General features: G+C 48.5%; 1 protein-coding gene across 3 annotated transcripts; it reads left to right on the forward strand.

Annotated features, from left to right (window-relative positions):
* The first annotated feature begins 540 nt into the window (after nucleotides 1-540).
* Nucleotides 541-20,456, forward strand: Dmrt3 (doublesex and mab-3 related transcription factor 3). Of its 3 annotated transcripts, XM_039108987.2 has the most exons (4): nucleotides 541-4,230; nucleotides 4,426-4,584; nucleotides 4,998-5,678; nucleotides 17,060-20,456. In XM_039108987.2, exons 3-4 carry the CDS (start codon nucleotides 5,210-5,212, stop codon nucleotides 18,019-18,021), a joined length of 1,431 nt encoding a protein of 476 aa, XP_038964915.1. In that variant the 5' UTR covers nucleotides 541-4,230; nucleotides 4,426-4,584; nucleotides 4,998-5,209; the 3' UTR covers nucleotides 18,022-20,456. The 3 variants fall into 3 exon arrangements, with proteins under 3 accessions (XP_038964915.1, XP_063143177.1, NP_001099828.1); XM_063287107.1 differs by lacking the exons at nucleotides 541-4,230; nucleotides 4,426-4,584 and adding an exon at nucleotides 4,688-4,778; NM_001106358.1 differs by lacking the exons at nucleotides 541-4,230; nucleotides 4,426-4,584 and having other exon boundaries at nucleotides 4,958-5,678; nucleotides 17,060-18,732.
* The last annotated feature ends 384 nt before the right edge of the window (nucleotides 20,457-20,840 follow it).

Here is a 20,840-nt window from a genome sequence, read left to right on the forward strand (position 1 = left end):
CTCTGCCAGGGCATGTCAACGCGACCCACTGCGCAGAGGCCTCGGTGTTCCTATGCCACTAGCTGAACCCAGCCCCCAGTCACCCCAGTAGCCGCCCCCAGTATACTGTCCAAGCACTTAGAACGCAGACTGGGCCCAGTGGGCCAGCCTCGCCTGCAGAGCATGGGTCTCCTACATTGCGGTTTTCCAGATCTACTAGATGATGTCCACCCACGCGGGAAGCCGAGCACCTCTGCTTTGCTGACTCGGCAGTGCCTGTCCACTTTCCCGTGCGACGTTCGTAGTCACATTCACATTCTCTTATTGAAACATGAAGGACGGCTAGTCAAGGGCGTGGACACAACTTGGACGGAAACATATCCCAGACACGGGTGAAGACTAGCCGCCTCTAGTCTTCACTCAGCCACTGTGACATCAGTGCTCAAAGCCTTGCCACCAGTACTCAAAGCTCGCACATTACACCTTCCCTCGAGCAGGGGGCGGGGCGGAGGTGGTGGGAGGGGCGAAGGTGGTGGGAGGAGCCAAGGTGTGTTGGGGCGGGATCGCTCACCGGAAGTCGTATGCCAAGAGCTTAGCAGTTGGGGAAAGAGGAGGAGCTTTAGGCCTTCGGTGGGTGGTTCTGTGCGAAGCTCCAGTACCCCAGGTCCCGGTGGTTCCGGTGTCTCCCGACTTTGAGATCCAAGAGTTGAGGAGTTCACACTCACTCTTCCAGCGTACAGGCGCTGCGCGCCTTTTACTCTTGATTGGCTGCTGGTCCTGGCGCTCTACAGGGGAAGTTTCTTTCAGTACTGCTTAGGCTTTATTCACTACTTCGTTCTGGGGTGTGTGTGTGTGTGTGTGTGTGTGTGTGTGTGTGTAGTTTTCTGAGGAGGGATAGTCATGGAGTGTGTGTGGGGGTGTTTCTGAGGAGGTGGGGGAGTCATGGAGAAGCCCCCCTGAGACTTTGAGCTAATTTTGTTACTTGAACTTTACTCAGTTACCTGGTTTGGTTTTCTCGATCTTTGGTTTTTAAATTTCTACAGAAAGTTTGTGTGTTTGAGCTACATTTGAGTTATAAAGTCGTCGTCGATCATTTACCTAGCAAGAGACCTGATTCGTCCCCTTAAGGTACACATAAGCAAAAGGGGGCTCTCTCCTTCCAAAATGATTTAATGACTTATCCTCCACACAAGAAGGTCTGGAGCAGAGTTGGGGCGGGGTCAGTGAGAGTGTGACCGCCCCTTTGAAGTACCTTAGAAACCTTAAAATGAGATGCTGTGGGAGTGACACACACCCCAGAGCTGGACTCCTGCAGTCTCTAGCTCAGGCCGAGTATGAGGAATGTGCCCTGGAAGCCAGAGTGTTGCTGGCCTGGAGAGTTCTAGAACCGGAAGGGAAGGTCGGGCAGCACTTGCAATAGAGCCAGGTGCTAGCATCTGAAACCACCTCCTACTTGGATGTGACTTCTTCTTCCATGAGATGATGTGGGTAGGTGACTGTCCAGAACCTTCCTCCAGCTAAAGGCATCCTTCAGGCCTACTGGATCCACGTCAGTAGCTCTCAACTGGTTGCCTGATAGGGGCTTCCAGTTGATTGGTACAATAAGGACCAAGCTTGAGGCTCTATCCAGAACCAGTTGGGGGTGAACGAGGACATTCTGCCACCTCAAGACCCTGGTCATCCCCATCTTCTTTCAACTTGAAGCTGGCTTAACAGAGACATTGATGGGTCAGTCAGTGCAGAAGAGCTCCCACCTAGGTTCAGGCAAAGTGGTGGCTTTTTTTTTTTAAATGCCTGTACAGGGTTTTTCACAATCCCCTACCCCCCACCCCCTCACCCGCACCTGTCAACACCAAAGTCACCTTGCTGTAGAGCCCACAAACTAGGAACCCCAACGTCCCCCTGCGTGAGAATACAGAACAGATGTCTCCATGTGCCTTACATCAAGCACATTATGCGACTGTCCTTTGATTAAATGTTTCGGGGGAGGGGTCGGGGGTCGAGGAGGATGACACCTATCAGGACTCCCAGACTCAGATACCAACACTTCTCAACAGGAACACGGGCCCTCGGAGCTCCCGGTGTTCACGCATGTAGCCGCTGAGCGCGTTCCAAAAGGAGCAAGCGTGTTGTTTCGCCCACTTCAGGATTGATACCTGCCATATCTTACCCGGTTAATTGTGGTTTGAAAACACCAGCGCACCACCCAGAGGAGCTGGGAGTGGGTAGAGTCTAGTGAGGTTACTTTCCCTTGCAACCCTCCCCCTCCCTTCCCAATTTCTTTGATGATTTTTCCCATAAGTGCATAAGCTGCAGGGCCTTAGTAGAAGCGGGCCCTGCTCCTCCTAAATGTGATTCGGACCATATGCTTTCTACATTCATTCCCGCACGGGCTTTTCTTCTCTGAACTAACTGCTAACACGTTATAGTCACCTTGAAATTTCCTCTGCTATTTTCCAATTAAAGGCTTAATAGCCCTGGAAACGGAGTTCATGTGGTGAAGTTTACCATAGCCCCTTGTTCTGAAAGGCTTTCTGCTGGGATCCCATTATGTGCTTGAATAAACCCTTTCTGCAAACAGAAATGGGACTCGGGGTTGTCAGGTGTTGGGTTACAATAGACTTTGAGGCAGGGGACATTTTACCAACATAAATACAAACCTGTCCCTATAGGGAGATGTTGTCAAATACTGGGATATGGAAAACATTCCCATCAAATATGAGAAAAGGATTATCGCGCTATATCAAATGAGTATTTAGATCTCAGCCCTCGATGTGCACTGGAGTGAAACGGGGCCCAGTACCAAATAATACCAGTGTGTGTGAGTGGCACTGGGATAGGGTGGCTAGGTGACCCAGGAAGGAAAGGGGATTGCTTTGAGAATGAAAATGTCCCCTTAAAACCCGATGTAGAGCTCCGCTACTCTCCTTCCTCACGGAAACTAGTTACTCTTATTTTCCTGATCCGTTTCGCTGACCATTTACGGAGAAATTCGGCTTTGATAAAAGTCCGTGGTCCTCGTCTTTCTTAGACGCACAGATTTCAGAGCGAAACAGTATTAAGTCCCCAGATTCCTGCCATTCGCTGATCATGAAAAGTAACTCCTGTAGGCACCTTTTCTCCCCTGTGTCAGGCCCAATGATCCATGTGTGACTCTTGTGTCCCCTCTCCACAATTTACAAAAGTCCTACTAGCTGTAGAGTGAGGAACTTGTTTTCTTGTCGAAAGGTGGGAAGGGGCCGGATTAGAAGGGTAGGGGAAAGGGTAAAAACCAGGGGTACTGGTTCCGTGACGCTTTTGGGACAGTTTCTCCGAAATAGCATTCGTGTGCAAAAGGTTCCTCCCCAGTCCCAGCCGGTCAGCCCGGAACAACTACCAACTCCTCCGGCCCGCACCTGAAACCCGAGTAGCTAAGGGCATCGAGGGTAAAAAAGGTTCGAAGCTATATTTATATTCCTCATTCAAAGCTCTCTCCCGGTTTCAAATCCCTTTTCCGGGCAGAGAGCTTGCTGTTTGAACTCGCAACGGTGCAGTCCTAGAATTCACAGCAATCCCAGACCGCCCGGTGCTCTCTTCCATGGCTGGCTGTAGGGCTGGGCACTGGAAGGCGACCTTCAGAAAGGGACTGTGGCCTCTGTGCAGTTCAGGAGTCAGGTACTGCAGCAGACCCGTTTACCCTAACTTTCACCCACACAGTAAAAAGCGGAACGCACGTTCCCAGGGGCCACTAACAGACTATCCGAGACTTCCGTCGTCTCCTTCATACTGAGATGGTAAAGCGGTCCTGAGCCTACATTATGCCTGGATTTTTGTTCGGTTGTTTTCTTGGTTAGGTGAAAGAAGGCAGCCTTCTCTACGCGTACGTAGTGGTACCGGACATTGGACAAACCAATACTGAAAACAAGCAAGGAATATAAACGAAGTTTATGCTGTAAAGAAACAAAAAGGCTTATCCAGTCTAATGTTATACACGAGACTCTTCCCACCGTCACGTAAAGATTATTATGAGGAGGGTCTATTCCTTATTCTTAAGTAAAACACAGCGTCTGTGGGGATTTGGGCTAGGCAATTCCGGATCTTGGCTGGTTCAATGACCGTTGCGGGAACAAATGCCGGGTAACTTTGGGGGGCCACTAATGTGTCTTCTGCCTACACTCTCAGAAAGTTTAAACAGTGCTTAAGGAAAACATCCAAGAGAACACTTCCCGGACCTTTCAAGGAAGAGGCTGTTTATTTTAAAGACAGAAGGAGGTAAGTAGAAAATTAAAGTTACCCTCTAAAACGAGTTGTCTTCCTGAAGCCCGACAAATTAAAAAAAAAAAAAAAAACAAACCCACAACAACTCATTTTTCTTCCGCAGCAATTAAAGAGAAACTAGATTGCAAAAACGAAGCGAAGAATTCCCAAATCACTACCACCCCTCTCACTCTTGATTCCTCTTGTCAGGTGGTGACTGTTCCGGTTCTTGAAACTCGGTCCTCCCGGGGCCGACCTGCGGTGTACCCTCAATTCCCTCGCAAGCTCCGAATTGCTGAGGCCAAGGGTGGGAGTGAAAGCGGTCTTGTGCTTAGTGCTTTGAGACCAGTCCTGGAGCGACGTGAGAGGGTAGGGGAGAGGCCTGCGGGCTGGCTTACAAGCACCCACCCCCTCCCCAACGTCTCCCGCCCCACACCCGGTCCGCCCTGCGCTGTACCGCAGCGGCGCAGTCCCTCCCGGCTCAGAAAGGGGTAACAGAGGGCTTGGAAGAGGGGGCTTTGAGCGCCCCCGCCTGAGAGGCCTGGCTGCAGGTGGCGGGGAAGGTGAGGTACAAGAACCCGAGGGGTGCCTGCCAGGGAGGAGGAAAGCGCGTGGGGAGCGCAAGGGGGCTGGGACCCTGGGGAGGGGGTGGCGGTGGGAGGGAGGAGGGACTCGGGGGGAGGGGAGGGCGGCGGAGGAGGTGCTGGGTCCAGTCTGCGAGGAAGGGACCAGGGGAGGAAGTGGCTCAGACCGTAATCAGAGCTCTCCTCGGCCCGGTGCAGCTGCCCTGAGAGCCTCGGCGTGGGAGGACCAGCGGGTGGAGTTTGCTCCGGGGAGAGCGGCGAGCAGAGAGGCGGCGCGCGTGGGGACCCGCGGGCTGAGAGCACCATCGGAGCGGAGGAGACTGCAGCCGTACCTCCGGCTGCTGCCGACCTTCCCGGGCCTCCGAGCTCCGCGCTCCAGCTCCCGCCGTCGACCAGGGGGAGCCCTGGGCATGAACGGCTACGGCTCCCCCTACCTGTACATGGGCGGCCCGGTGTCGCAGCCGCCGCGGGCGCCCTTGCAGCGGACGCCCAAGTGCGCGCGCTGCCGGAACCACGGGGTGCTATCCTGGCTTAAGGGCCACAAGCGCTACTGTCGCTTCAAGGACTGCACCTGCGAGAAGTGCATCCTGATCATCGAGCGGCAGCGGGTGATGGCGGCGCAGGTGGCGCTGCGGCGGCAGCAGGCCAACGAGAGCCTGGAGAGCCTCATCCCGGACTCGCTGCGGGCTCTGCCAGGGCCTCCGCCGCCGGGGGACGCCGCGGCCACCGCCGCCACCGCCTCGCAGTCGTCCCCAGCCTCCCAGGCGTCCCAGCCGCCGGCGCCGCCTCGTCCCGCCACCGAGTTGGCCGCGGCCGCTGCGCTGCGCTGGGTCGCCGAGCCCCAGCCCGGGACGCTGCCAGCGCAGATTGCTAAGCCAGGTGAGAGCTTTTGCCGGGCTGGGGTCGCGCTCCGAAGGAGGGAATGTCGAGGGCGCTCAGGCGTTTGATGGAGAAGGCTGAGGACAAGTTTGTGGGAAGTTGATCGTGTTGGGCCTGCCCACCCCCTAACCAGGCACCGATTCTTAATCTCCGGGAAAAGGGGGTCTTGAGAGTCTGAAGCCTGTGGAACCCAGGGAATCCCCAGAGGGGCCAACCAAATAGCCTGGCTGTGTGTCCCTACTTCAGTCGTTTTCCCAGGTTGAAAAGGAGCATAATAGGTCAATTCCAAGAGTAAAAAGATGTCTTGGGGAGTACCAACTTTAAAGGCACCAAGACGAGGAAGGTTTTCAGGGCTGCGGCTTTTGGCGGGGGGGGGGGAGGTTTCATTTGGAACTAGGGGGTAAGTTCGTGTTGGTTAGCTATCAGGGTCCAGTGCTTTGCTGTTTCTAGGCGATTCTTGGCTTAGTTGGGACGCGGGAGCAAAACAGCGTTCTGTCTCTTTCTAAAGGAACTCGGAATCGGTTTAGCCCGGCTAAGAGGCCTCAAAACTTAGAATTCGATGAAAAAAAAAAAAAAGAAGAGCCTTTTAAAGAACTATAAGAAAAAGGTTTCAAAAGGCCTCAAAGTGAGATCAGTTAACTCTTTTTTTTTTGCTGAACTATTTCTTTGGTCCTTTAATGCTGTTTCCCGGGCTGCTGTGGTGTGAAGAGATTCAAAAGAAAACTTAGCCTACAGTGGAGAAAACCTAGCAAGTGCTTTTCCAGGATTATGCAGGGTTGGCCTGGCGTGGACCAGTGCAAGGCTTTCTGGACATCTAGCTTCCCTCTGTTCTCTTTTTCTCTCAGAAATGCTTTTATTTGGAGATGGGATAACGGGATTCTGAGCCCTGACAGTGGGCAAACCCCAATTTCCACCTAGTTGTCTTTCTGGCTTCTTCCAGAATCTGTCCCCATTTTAAGCCTCTTTCTCTCTTTTCCTCGGAGGAACCTCTAGCTTCACTCCTGGCCTCTCTCAGCTTCACACAGGAGACAGGCCCATCTCCTCCAGAATGGGGTGTACAGGAATTCGGAGTGAAAGTCCACAGTTTTCAGTAGCTAGAGCCTCTCTCTCTACTGCCTCAGCCGCTCAATGACAGCTCTTCTTCCGAGAACCCCAGAGCACCAAGCTGAACTGTCGTGGTGTGTGGTGAGGCGGCTGGGCCAGTCAGTCCCACCTTCTGGCTCAGTCGTGCCCTGTAGGCCTGAAGTTCAGAAAGCAGTTTGCTGACTGAGTTTTGTGGGTATTTAACTACAAGGAACACATAAGCTCGTCACAGAGGCAGGGCCCACGACTCTCATCTTGTGTTTGTGGATTTGCCATAAAAACTAGAGCCTATGGTGGGAAGAGGGTTTTCTGGATTTGTCCTGAGAACAAGTAGGAGAGTTAGGGCTCAGTCCCAGAGGTGATTCCGTGCTACTTTCAATTTTCCGTTCTGGTTTTCCTGGCTCTAGGACTAGAGACCCCAGGACTAGAGCAGAAGACCCAGTTGAAATTCAAGTTACAGCACCCAGCTGCCTACCAGCAGCTCTTACAGAGCGGTAACCTTGAGTTCTGTGGTCTTTGTCTACGAGGGGACTCCTTTAGTATCCTGTGTTCCCTCCATGGGTTGTCTTCCTCCATAGCCAACATTTATGGGGAGTCACAAAATCCAAGGTGAGGAGAAAAGGGAGTGGGGTAAGGCATCGATCGAGGAGGCCAGGTTGAAGCAACAGCAGGAGGGACCAAGCTTTAGTAGAATTAAAGGGGGCAAAGAATTCCAAGTGTGTAAACCAGGCTGGGTACATGATTTCTCTCCCTCCGTGTTCACCAGATACTCGGGGTAGCCTGAGCCTTCCAAATTGAGAACAAGCAATTGAGAGAGAGGGAAAAAAGGAGGAGGGGGAAGAAGGAGGAGGAAGAAGAGGAGAAAGGAGAGGAGGGAGAGGAGGAGAAAGAGAAAAAGAGAGAAGAAGAAGAAAAGAGGAGGAGGAGGAAATAAGAAAAGAAGAAGAAGAAGAAGAAGAAGAAGAGGAGGAGGAAGAAGAAGAAGAAGAAGAAGAAGAAGAAGAAGAAGAAGAAGAAGAAGAAGAAGAAGAAGAAGAAGAAGAAGAAGAAGAAGAAAGACTTCCAGAGACTGAGCTATGTGGGGCCAAGGGTTAACTTGCACACTCGCTAACTAACTTTTGTTTTCATTCATCAGTTGAATTCCGTTAAGGAGAAAAGAAAACTCATCACTTGGTTTGGGGAGAGGGTTCTAAAATAAACTGATTACAATTTCACAGCCAGGAACACAAATAGATCGCTTCTGTGCAACACGTGTAAAACAGCAGCTCTGTTGGGAGGGGGCGGCTGAGTTAAAACCTCCTGGTGAGACCTCCGGTGGCTGGACACTTGCAATATATTTATATGTGGCACGACATCATCTTTAGAAGTATATTAGGGGTTCTTGTATAAATTAGTCCTTTCCACCGAGGCCCCGCTGGGATGGAAGGGCCATGGGCCAGTTCTGAGCAGCAGTCCCTGAGTCTGGAAACTGTTAGCAGACCATTTAGGTCTGCTCCTTTGTCAACTCAGGTTTTGAAAATCCGCCTTGGATTATTTGCCGTCAGAGAGCCTCCCACAGATAGCTGTGTTCTTGGAGACAAATGCAGGGGGAGCAGCAGCACTCGGAGTCTGTTTCTTCTCCAAATATTTAAGAAAAGCACAGGCTTCAAGAAGGATGTTGGCTAGGCATCATGGGAGAAAGCCCACGTCGTTCAGGGAAGAGATGAATGCCAAAACTCCATTTTCTAATGGGGTGTGTGGGGGGGTGATCTTTCCTGAACTCTCCTTCAGATGGCTTAAAGGAATGTTTGAGCACTGTTTCCAACGTGAGTTTAAGAAGATTTTACTATTTCAACTATGGATTGAAAAAAAATTTTTTTATTACAGCCTTCTGCCTGTCATCTCTGAATTAAATTAGATTTTGATTGTGCTCCAGTTTCTAAGTTAACTTTCGCTATGGATTCTATGCAACCCACATACTCCGTTTCTAACTTCCCTTTGTGTCACCCCCATCCCCCTCCCCATGAGAACAGCTCAGGGAGCCTAACCTTTTGTGGCTATTTGAGCTTCTGACCTGGCAGTCTTAATCAAACCAGCCAAGCCAGCCTTTCAGGATCCTGGGCTCTGGATCTGAGGGAAGTTTAGGGTCATGGCCAAGGTGAGAAGCTATAGTCACATTCACTACCTTGCCTGGAAAGGAAAGATCAGTGGCTGTGGAATCTTCCTTGATGTATAACTGCCAGATATATTATATATATATATATACACACATACACACATACATATATAGTATATATATGTATGTACATATGAAATAAATTTATGCATATAAGTTTAATTTAACATAATTTAATTTAAATAACTGATATATATGTTATTTAAATGCTCTTGAAAGACACTGGTTGGAGAGTGACGAGGAGGGTTGGATAGGAAAGTCACATGGCCTTTAATTCTGAAAGAGGCAGACAAGGCAGAGAGAGGGGGGACGGTGATTTTGGAAAGCGGACTCTAAGCACCTTTATGATTGCTCTGGGCTTCCTGCTCCTTGATTTGTATTGCCCAGTCTGCTGTCTTCATTTTAATTCTTCTCCCTTTTAATTCTCCAAAGATAAATAGTTGGCCATTTGTGTTAAGGGAGAGTTCCCAAAAGCCAGATGAGGAATTCCTGTCTGACTGCACACCCAGAGCAAGGGAGAAGCTGCAAACAATTACAAGTCATCTGGGGTATCTACCTGTGAACTGAAAAAACGACAACAGAAACAAAAACAAACGCGTCTGGCTTTAAGATGGCTTGATTTGAAGCAAGGGGCTTTAAGAAAAGCCAGACAGGAAGAAATACCAGGACAGCAAGACTGCCACTTGGAGCCTCTTACTCAGTTCTGGCTTTGAGGGTAAAGAATCCAGTGTTTTCCTTGCTAGATTTGATGGGTAGGTCAGTTGCGGGGAGGTGGGGGGATGCCTACTGACCAGGCACAGGAGGCTGGCCTCTCTGGTGGCCCCCACCCTGGATGGAGTGGTAGGGAGCCTAGGAGAGGCTTATAGGACAGCATGTTGGCTTCTCTGGGTACTGAAGCTTGTCTTGCTCGCCACACTTGCTAGTCCTCCCTCATCTAAGGACTAAAGCAAGTCTCCCTGAGCTCCCTGAGCCCTTCCTTCTCAGCCCCTAGGGCCTCAGCTGCCTGCCTGCTTCCTCCTGATCTCACCTACCCTGAGGGGCAGTGGAATGTTCCCATCTGTCTGGTAGAGCCGGAGGACGAAGGTTAAAGGGAAAAGAGAGTCCTCCCATAGGAACTGGAGTCTGTTGCCAGGCAGAGAACCCCCAGCCTGTTCCAGGCCTTATAAATCTGAGGGATGACAGTGCTCTCCACTTACAACCAACTTTTCCTCTCCCTGATGGATGAACTCTCGGGTTTAAAAGATTACAGTAATCACAGGAGGACAGTGTAAATCGAATCCGATAGCAATAACTTTTGGAGAAGGTCAGGCTCAAGTGAAACGTTACCAAGCAACAGGCGTTCTGTTTGCAAAATACAATCAGAGAGCATCGATGAGAAATTCTTTTCTGCAGCGAGTCAGCACTTTCTGTTAACAGCTTTACAGAGGGAAGGGGGGTAAATCTTCATAAATCAAAGTCCCTGCAGGACTTGGAACCTTTTCCGGAACTGTTGCATTTCCTCCTGACTGGGAAGAAGAGTGCCCAGCGAAAACCCATTTGCCTGCCTGCTTCTTCTTCTTCTTCTGCTGCTGCTGCTGCTTCTGCTTCTGCTTCTGCTTCTCCTCCTCCTCTTCCTCCTCCTCCCCCTCCTCCTCCTCCTCCTCCCCCCCCTCCTCCTCCTCCTCTTCCTCCTCCTCTTCCTCCTCCTCCTCCTCCTCCTCCTCTTCTTCTTCTTCTTCTTCTTCTTCTTCTTCTTCTTCTTCTTCTTCTTCTTCTTCTTCTTCTTTTCCCTTCCTCCTCCTCCTCCTCCTCCTCCTCCTCTTCCTCCTCCTCCTCCTCCTCCTCCTCCTCTTCCTCCTCCTCCTCCTCCTCCTCTTCTTCTTCTTCTTCTTCTTCTTCTTCTTCTTCTTCTTCTTCTTCTTCTTCTTCTTCTTCTTCTTCTTCTTCTTCTTCTTCTTCTTCTATTTTACTCCATGATGGCTTTCTTCCTTTCTTTCACTATTTAACCTGTGGCAGCAACCTCTAGCCATTAAGCACTCAGGTCCTTGGAGTCCCTAGTTCTAGTCCAGTGTAGTTTGGATTACATAGTAAGCCTTTGGTCATCAAAGGACCACCTCTTTGCCATACACATGTTCTGACTCTCACACAGCATTTTAGCTGCCCCCCCCTCCCCGGCCTAATTAGCACACTCTTTTCTGGGAAGGAAAAGAATGAAGGTAGAGAGGTAGGCGAGGGCTTCCATTTTGTCTTATGACTAAACAGATTTTACAAAGTACAGCTGCCTTCCAAGTAATAGGACATAACGAGAAACTCGGAACATTCCTCCTTTCTGGACCGTATGCTCTATTCGTTACAGTTACTCGTCAGACTTGAATTTCAGGCTGACCTCAATGTTCTAGTGTTTTCCACCATGGAGAATGGCCTTATGAGCTCAGTGTCTTCATGTGTGAATAATGTTCCCGTCTGTGTGAAGATGGCATGGTCGGCCCTGCTTCTGGCTTCTGCGAGACTCGCTGTGCAGAATCATAAAATATGAGCAGCTGATCAGATACTTCAGACTTTTGCAAAAGATTAGCTACCTTGTAAGCCCCAGTGGCCAAGGCAATGCTGTGGTTATCTTCGTATAATCTTACCTAGCCCAGTACCCAGGGATATAGGGGATTTAAGGGGATTTGCTAAGTAGAAGGATAAGCAAGTAGCCAGCTGCATCTTTGTAAACGCCCGATGAACAGGTCGGTTTGTAGATTTCCCCTGAACCTTTTCAAAGCTTCTAGTTCCCAAGAAAGGGATCTTGCTGAATATTTTTTTTTGTAAGACACATGGAATCTACAATTGTAACCTATACTTCCTTAAGCCCACCAGCACTTTCTAAGCAATGCCCCTGCAAAATCTTGGCTTTATAGAATCTCAGACGTAGCATCTTCCTGTCAGCCTCTTGAGTGTTAGGATTACAAGTGTGCACCACCAGGCCAGGTTAAGGAGATCATCCTGAGCCTTTTTATCCAGTGTTAAATCAGAGCTGATCGTTTACAAAGCCAAGCACTGAGTATTTTCATGTACACACACACACACACACACACACACACACACACACACACACATTTTACAATGAGATTTATTAATATCACCACTTGTTTCAAATTTCTACTCACACAGTTTTTTTTTTGACCCAATTGCTAAGATGTAATTGCTCACATAAACATACAAAGCCCAGTATCATCCATCCCTTAAGAACATTCGTAACAACCTGTAAATGTACGGCGTGGAATCTTAACGTCACCCACCATGTTGTCCTGCCATGGCTTCTCTCTCCTACTCACACAGTTTTTAATGACGCCTAGTGTGAGACCAACAGAAAGCATGGGAAACCGCTGTTAAATGTTTGACCCTGGAAGCCCCCAAGAGCTCCTCCTGCCATCACTTTTTATTGGCATGGAGACCTACCTAGAGATCTGCCTCCCCCAAATCACAGGGACATCTTTAACTGCATGGCGTGCTTCCGCTCCGGGGAGGGGAGAGTCTGTGATACCGGAGTTATGAGAGTCCAGTCAGGGCTTGTGTCTCATTCTAGGTGTTAGGTGGGTTTAGGCTTTGTGCACTGAATGGATAGAACCTCTAACTCCAGTGGCAGCTAAGTCGGGCACTTTTCTGTTTGTGTGTATTTTGAACAGACTGTTTCACACACTGGGCAGGCTTTCTTGAACCACTTGAGTACAATTTTTTAAAGTTGTATTTTTATGTGAAGGGATTTGTAGATTGTTCAAATTGTAATTTTTAGACTGGAAGCCACTTTCATGTGTTTGTTTATTTAGCAAAAAAGATCGTGTAGTTGTCATCACATGGCACATGTGCTTTGAAGGAGGTGGCATTGTTTTTCAGAGGAAACGTGTCCTTAATGAAGCTCTCATAAACCTAATGAGAAGTTTGTTTCAGGGTTGGAGTGTGAGCTCTTTGGGCTATGAAGTGAGAGCTTGAATATTTGATAACAGTTTTTAAAGGGTTTGGTTTTTCTTTTTTTTTTTTTTTTTTTTTTGTAATAACTGGCCTGTCACGACAGAAATACAGGGTCATGGTTTCATCTGCTTTTGACTGGTGGTTTTGCCTTCCTGTACTGTATACAGAGCTCCAACTGGTCAATTGAAATATACTTCTACTCCTCATGTTCTAATTAGAGTCCCTGTTTCAATAAAGCGGAAGGCAGAGGGTTCTGGGACTATTTGTGTTTCGTTTTCTCAGCTGACGTCCCGTGGTTCTGTATCTAGAAAAGGCCTTTGTGCTTTACGCCGATTCGAATGGTTCGTACAGTTCATTCAGGAGGGGGAACCTGGGTGTGTAAAGGAATACCTGTTATTAAATTACTCTCTATCACCGAGCTTAACCCTTCCCCTCTATAATTACTTGGGAAAGTCTGTGTTTAGAGCAGCTTGCAATGACTTTAGTTTAGGCAAATAATAGCCAGCATAGTGCCCCCAAATTGCAGGGGCTGTCAGTTCTGCTTTTAAGAAATTATTTTTGGGCGAGGAGTTTGCCTTGGTGCACGTTTTGAGGCCCATCATCCTTGGCTCTGTTTTAAAACCCAGCACCCTTGGGTGCCGGTGGGCATCCTCCATACCTTTACTTCTCAAATTCGTGTGCCCTGTGGTGTGTGATCCTGTTTCTCTCACTGGCCGGTGTCCCTCCCTCCTTCTATAAGCACTGCTGGGCTCAGTTGATTACAAAACCCTTAGTTCGTGTATTTGAGTCTTAGGACATCCTGCCAGCTTTTCTCACGTTTAGCCAGGGCCCAGACACTGAGATTGGAGTGCTGAGGAGCCCAGAAATCTTTGAAGAGCTGGGATGACTTAGCATGGTGCTCCTCCTCTTCCACTGTTCAGATACCCCAAGGTACAGGGCACACTGGCATGTAGCAGGGGCTAAGGACAACACCAAGAGGAAAGAATGGCTTGGTCACCATTTGTCCTTTGAGGCCTTTCAATTACCTGAACAAGCTGGCGGCCTTGTAAGATCACACGAGGTGTGTTCTGCAGAACTTGGGGAGTAGATAGAAAGACACAATTGTGTCCTGTCCGACTTAAAATCCTGCCTCCCAGTGTCGGTTGCTGCCTTGAGGAAAATACATTTTTATGATATAGGTTTGAGTAGCTAGAGCATTGATCTTAAGTGTCCCTCACTAACCTTCTGGTCCAGGGGTTACCTGGGGCCTGAAGTCAGCTGTGGAAGAGTGAGCCCGGTTGACAGGGAAGCGGTTTTGCTGAAGAAGACATTTTCAGTGTTTTTGAATTCACCCAAGGCACCTGAAGTGTTACCTTTTAAGACACTGAGCTATTTTTAGCTCCTTCCTGTTAAGGGTGGCAGAGCTGAGAGCTTTCCAGGTGTGCAGGTTGCCCCCTTCTTCTCAAAGACAAGGTCATTTCTGTAGCAGAAGCAAAGCCAACAACCAACAATATTAAACTGGCTCAGCAGGCTGCTGGGATACTGTGTCCTATTTTTCTTGTTTTATGGTAAAATCTAGGTGGCTTACCATTTTGAGGTGGACATCTTGGTGACATTAAAGATGTTTATGATGTTTTTCAAACAGCCATCACTATCCATCCAGAACTTCTTCATCATCCTCCATTGAAACCTCCTGTTCGTTAAAGAGTAAGTCCCTGCCTCCCCTCCCCTAGAACCACCTCTCTCCTGCCTCTGTACTTCTAAGCATCCATTCTAAGCATCTCATAGAAGTGAAATCACATAACTTCTTTTGTGGCCAGCTTATTTTAGTTAGAATATCGTTAAAGTTCTTCTCTGTAGCAGATGTCAGAATTTCATTCCTTTTTAGAGGCTGAATAATATTGTTTATCCCTTCATTCATTGTGGGTTGCTCCAACCTTAGGACCCCTGTAAATAATGGATTTGATGTCTCCTGAACTATGCCTCGTCATGTGTGCTTTCCCTCCAGCATGTGTGTCTATTTCCCCAAGTTAAGAACTTCCATGAGCTTATGCTTTCTGCTGTTTTCTATCTTTGTTATTGTTTCTTTGTTTTAGCCTATTATAAGGTCAGTGAATGCTTGATGCCGATGCTAGATGATAAAAGATGGATTTATGTGCCTAGACCACATCGTTTTAAACATCAAATCAGTATATGCATGGGGGGAAGTATTGAACTTGTTTCCCAAAGCTCACTGAACAGGGGTCAAAATGCAAATGTGTGTTCATTTCAGAGTTAACACACCGTCCCTGTCTCGGGGGTTTGGGAACAGAGTGATAGGGGAGTCATCTATATGGTTATGCGTCAGGGGAGTATACAGGAGTGCAGCCTGCTTAGAATATAAATCTAAAAGAGACCTTTTTGTTTGGTCTGTTTGTCTTCAGTGTCAAGGACAGGGGATTCAAGCAGTTCAATAATTGGGAGGTGAAAGTTGGGCCTGTTGTCCTGGGAAGCAGTAGGAGGGAAGATGCTACATTTGTCTTGTAAAACTAGGTCTTTGGTGAATCTGAGAGTGACCATTGGGAGCAAGGGGGGAAATTCATTGTGCAGACTACAAATGAGTCCCAACAGTAGAAACCTACTGGTGTTTATTGGAAAGAGCAGTGTACAGAGAGTGACAATTTGGGATGAGTATGAATTTGTATTAGACGTGGCTGAAAGCTGCTTGGATATGATTTAAGAATGCTTTAAAAACACTTATGTTTGGCTACAGGCTTTTGTTGGCTTCCCTTGTGCTTAAGGTACTTGTGGTGTTGGAGAAATGTCCATCAATGGGCCTTTGTTAAAAGCTTTGAGAGTAAACAACAACAGGTAGGAGGGGGTGCCTTCTACGCTGCTTTGATGAAATTTCACCTCTGGCTATCTGCGCACAAGCAGGTTTGCCCACAGAGAGGCCCACAATGAGGCTATTCAGGCCAGAAGAGAAAACACAGATCCACAGTCCTCACAACCTGACAAGTGCCTCACTGGGAGTGGCCTTCTTTTCTTTTCTTCCTTCCTTCTTTCTCTTTTCTTTTTCCTTCAGATCAGTTACTCTAGATTAAGCAGCCACCACTAGCACATTCTTTTTAAAGGATAAAAATCTATTTGCATGCAGTTTGCTGGTTTAAAAGAATGCTCCTGGGGTTGGGGATTTGGCTCAGTGGCAGAGCGCTTGCCTAGGAAGCGCAAGGCCCTGGGTTCGGTCCCCAGCTCTGAAAAAAAGAACCAAAAAAAAAAAATGCTCCTTTATTTACAATGAAACCCCAAAGCTCTCTTGTCCATTGCCTTCTGCAGCGCTTAGTACTTCAGCGTTCACTCCTCTTGGGTAACATTCTAGGTTAAAATGTCAAGTTGGCAAACTGGTCTGTTTCATAGCTAGTCTTGACTCTATTAAGAAAATTCCTTGTCATCCTTCCTTCTTCAAACATACTTTGAAATGTTGCTGTAGGTCCTTTTGGTGCCCCTACCCCTGTTCACGCAAAAGCACCCATCTACCTCTTGCCACACATGGTAGACAGTTCTCGAACCTTCCAGCCATTTCCTTCTTCTCTCTAGTATCTGTCCTGCCATCCAGAATTTGAACTGGCTTTGTTTGGCCTTTAGTAAGGGCCCAGGCTGCTGACTTTGCCTGGCCCTTTAGTCAGTGGCTTTTTACAAGTGATTCTTGTGGTTGTCTTTCTTTCACTGAGAAGCTATGTCAACTAGTTATTGTACATGATAACCTGATTTAAAAATAAAAACCAGGCTATGGGAAACAGATGTGATTATTAAAGTGCCCTATGGGGAGGTATGCAGCAGGTGATGATGACCAGAGCCTCTCCTGTGGCGTGTGTGTGTGTGTGTGTGTGTGTGTGTGTGTGTGTGTGTGTGTGTGTGTATGTGTGTGTGTTTGGGCCTGGTTCAGTGTCTCACAGCTCTGCTCTGTGAGTAGCTAGTGTGGTGAAATCCAGGCCTTCTGTGGTTACACATTTATGTGGTCATTTGGTTTTAAGGCAAGCTTCCTCTCCTACAGCATTCTGCGAAAACACTGATTGCACAGTCTTCCTTTACTGACCCCAGTCCCTGACTCCCTTTGCCAATAGCTTTTGATTTCTTTTTGACAGGCTGTTATGACCAATTGAGCCAAGCTCCCTCATCCCGGAAGGCTGAGTGCTGCTTGACTCTGAGCACACCAGGAAGGGATTACCCTAACTGTTCTCTTGCCTTACAGATTTGACTGAAGACCGACTTGGGGACAGCAGTTCAGCAGACAATGCTGCGGAGTCCTTCAGTGACAAAGACACCGACCAGAGGAGCTCCCCAGATGTGGTCAAAAGCAAGAACTGCTTCACTCCGGAGAGCCCCGAGATCGTGTCCGTGGATGAAGGTGGGTACGCCGTGCAGAAAAACGGGGGCAACCCGGAGAGCTGCCCTGACAGCCCCAAGTACCACGCTGAGCAGAGCCATCTCCTGATCGAGGGCCCGTCAGGGACCGTCTCTCTGCCCTTCAGCTTGAAAGCCAACCGGCCACCCCTGGAAGTGTTGAAGAAAATCTTTCCCAACCAGAAGCCCACTGTACTGGAGCTCATCCTGAAAGGCTGCGGGGGCGACCTGGTCAGTGCCGTGGAGGTCCTGCTGTCCAGTCGGTCCTCCGCGGCTGGGGCGGAGCGGACGGCCGAAGAGAGCCTGGTGCTGCCCTCCAGCGGCCATATCTTTGAACACACGCTGGGCTCCTACCCTATCTCTTCCTCCAAGTGGTCCGTGGGCTCTGCCTTCCGAGTCCCTGACACCTTACGCTTTTCCGCGGACTCCAGCAACGTGGTCCCCAACCCCTTGGCCGTGCCCCTGCAACATCCTTTCCCCCAGCCACCCCGGTATCCGCTGATGCTGAGGAATACTTTGGCCAGAAACCAGTCGAGCCCCTTTTTGCCCAATGACGTCACCCTGTGGAATACCATGACACTGCAGCAGCAGTACCAGCTGAGGTCCCAGTATGTCAGTCCATTTCCCAGTAACTCCACTAGCGTCTTCCGGAGCTCGCCCGTGCTCTCCTCTCGCACCACAGAAGACCCTCGGATCTCTATCCCCGACGATGGGTGTCCAATCGTGGCAAAGCAGTCCATTTACACAGAGGATGACTATGATGAGAGGTCCGACTCCTCGGATTCTAGAATACTCAACACGTCATCCTAAAGTGTACCTGTGGGTGGTGACTGGGTGACATTTTGTGTGTGCTGGACCTCTCCCCCCCGCCCCCGCCCCAGGGAGAGTCCACTAATACTGTATACTCTTTCTTCCTGTTTGACAAAGTGACTGTGCTTGGTAGTCTTATACATTAGCAATAAAAACATAACTTATTTAATTTCCTGCACTTCACTGGAAAATGCCAAATAGCTCTGCTCTGTGGATTTAGTGCTGAATGTTGTAAATGAGTTTAAAGCTGAGGACTGCCTGGGGAGGCCGGGCCAGTGGGGGATTTAATTGGGGGTGGGGGTCAGCTTTACTCCTAAGTTCAACCTGGAATGTTCCGTGAAATAGTATACTTGAATGCCATTTTGTAAAAGAGGATTCCTCAGGATACCGGAAACCTTAGGGAGTGGCTCTATTGCCAGCCGACAAAGAGTAGGGACACTCATGTTACTCCCGTTCTAAAGAGAGACTGCACTCAGGCTAGCTCGGACGGCACAGGCTCATATTTAAGCTCGGACAGTTTTCAGAGACAAACTCCATTAAGAATCATTCTTTTCACGTGGCCGAATCGAAACATGTGTAATGTCAGTATAAAGCCAACCCCAGCTGTGAACTGCATGAAACGTGTCGCCGCGGAAACGAACACAAGATTAAGCTTTGTCAGGTTAATGTAGCATGCTAAGTAAGGACTCTAGAAAAATAAACTAAGGACATGATCTTGGTTGATGTCTTCTCTGCTTGATGGAAGGAAGATCTCCCTACTAATGCCTGGGTCCAAAACCGAGATACCGTTCAATGGGGACATGTCTTAAACTGGGCATTTCCTGTACTGGCGGGGCCTGGGTTCGGCAGGTGTGGTCTCTGGTTCACTCCCTCGCACTCCAAACTGAACACTGGCAGCAAAACACAGTGAAAATGGGAAACTACTAACAGGATACAACTGAATGAGAGAAAGAAGCAAAGTGTGTCCAGTAGAGACCTGACACGAAACCCATTGGGTACATGAAGTGTGTGAACACTGTCGCCCTGGCAGTCCAGCAGTCTAAGCGTCACATTCAGAATATAGGCGTCAGTTCCCCATTTCCATTTGGATGACTCTAGTATAAGGCAAAGCATTCGGGGCTTCCCCCACTCCCATTCCCCACCCCCGCCCTGCTTCTCTGGGAAAGCATTCTTGGGCTGGCCATACTATAACTTACTGTTCCTGTTCTCCGGAATGCTTGAGAGGGGGTGATGACTGCTTAGGTGAGACCATCACACCTTATGAATCTAAAAGGGAAAGAGAACAGTCAGAACAGAAGGGCGTCCACATGAGGAGATGTAGGGAGCACCCCTCAACAAGTGTCAGCTTTGAGGGGCTCTTGTGTGGTGGGAGAAGGATCACAGCTCACCCTGAGACTCCTTCAAGCCCAGAATGGCTCTGGAGGAAGGGTCTTATTCAAAAGAAGAATCTCATCTTTGTTTCCGCACGGTGCCTCTGGGATGGGCAATCTTGAGAAAGATTTCTTTGTGATGCTTGGACTATTAATGTATTTTGCGTGGACATAGTTAACATACCAGAGTGCTTGGAAGTAAATACCATTTTGGTGTTGAGGCTCTGTGTAAACGTTGGTGCTTCCAGAAAAGCGAAAGAGAATAACTTGCCCTTTGAACTTAAAGATGTGACATGGCCCTGGTGTCTAGTGTCTGAGTCCACCCAGGGCAAATGCATTTTAAAAGACATTTGAATTCTCCTGGTTTTCCTACCTTTGTTTAACAAGTGGTGTCGATGATATGTTTGAACCAAGCTGTTACGAAGTCTGCCTATAGATGTTACTTCAGGGTGAATGGTCCCCAAAGGACCGAGAATTGGTTGACATGGGTCATCAATGTCTTAGACTTCTTATGGAGGACGGCAAAACAGAAATATCCGTGAGACAGTTTACTTGTGTGCTGGTGAGGGTCTGGTCCCTCCCCACACCCTATGTTACCTTTCGAAGAAAGAAATATTTTGGTGAGATAAGAGAGGGCTGGGCTCTTGAGTGAGAGTGGGTTCCTAGGTTCCTATATCCGGTTCCCTCTGCATTCCTAGTAGTCAAGCCCCTCTGGTTAAAGAGGTACAACTTCTCAGATTCTGACCCAAGATCATCCTGTTATATCACATAGAGCTCAAGTGAGCTGGGTATACCTGACCATAAGTACTCAGCGTCTCTTCCCCATGCAGGTAAACATCTGGATATTGTGGTCAGGGGGAAATCACCTCTTCCAGAAGAATTCCAACCATCACATAGCAACTGGGTGCTTGGCTGTGGACTTGGCGATATTCACTCTTTGACCTGGAAGCTCGTCCGGTCTGATTAGAAGTTGATTCACATTGAACTTCAGTCTCTCTGTTCCCTTCTGGTGAGGTTCTGTCTACTCCCAATTTTAGTTAAATGCTTCTTTCATCTAATTTGTCGAGAACCTGTTAGTTGTTCTGTAATCCTTCTGTCTCAAAGTGGTTTGTGCATCCTGGGGCTACATTTCCAAGGCAAATTCCTGAACAGATCTTGCCATGAAGTCAGAATCTCTGGCCTCCGGGACAGTACACATGATTGCCCTCTCGAGGTAATTTGTGAATTCACTAGATTAGAGAACGGTTTCTCTCTCTCTCCCATGGTGCTTTTCTTCTCAGACCTGTGCTGAGTGAAAGAATCGAGGGTTATAAACTCTTAAACTGAAATTCTCAGTCTACCTTTACCTGGTAAGGTAAACCTCACTGGGTAAGCACCTGAGTGCATTCTCTAAGTCTCATACACACAGGGTTATTTACTAGGTGGGTATACACTTGGGTACACAGAGAC

Source organism: Rattus norvegicus, chromosome 1 (assembly GCF_036323735.1).
Source record: "Rattus norvegicus strain BN/NHsdMcwi chromosome 1, GRCr8, whole genome shotgun sequence".
Classification (NCBI taxonomy): Eukaryota; Metazoa; Chordata; class Mammalia; order Rodentia; family Muridae; genus Rattus; species Rattus norvegicus.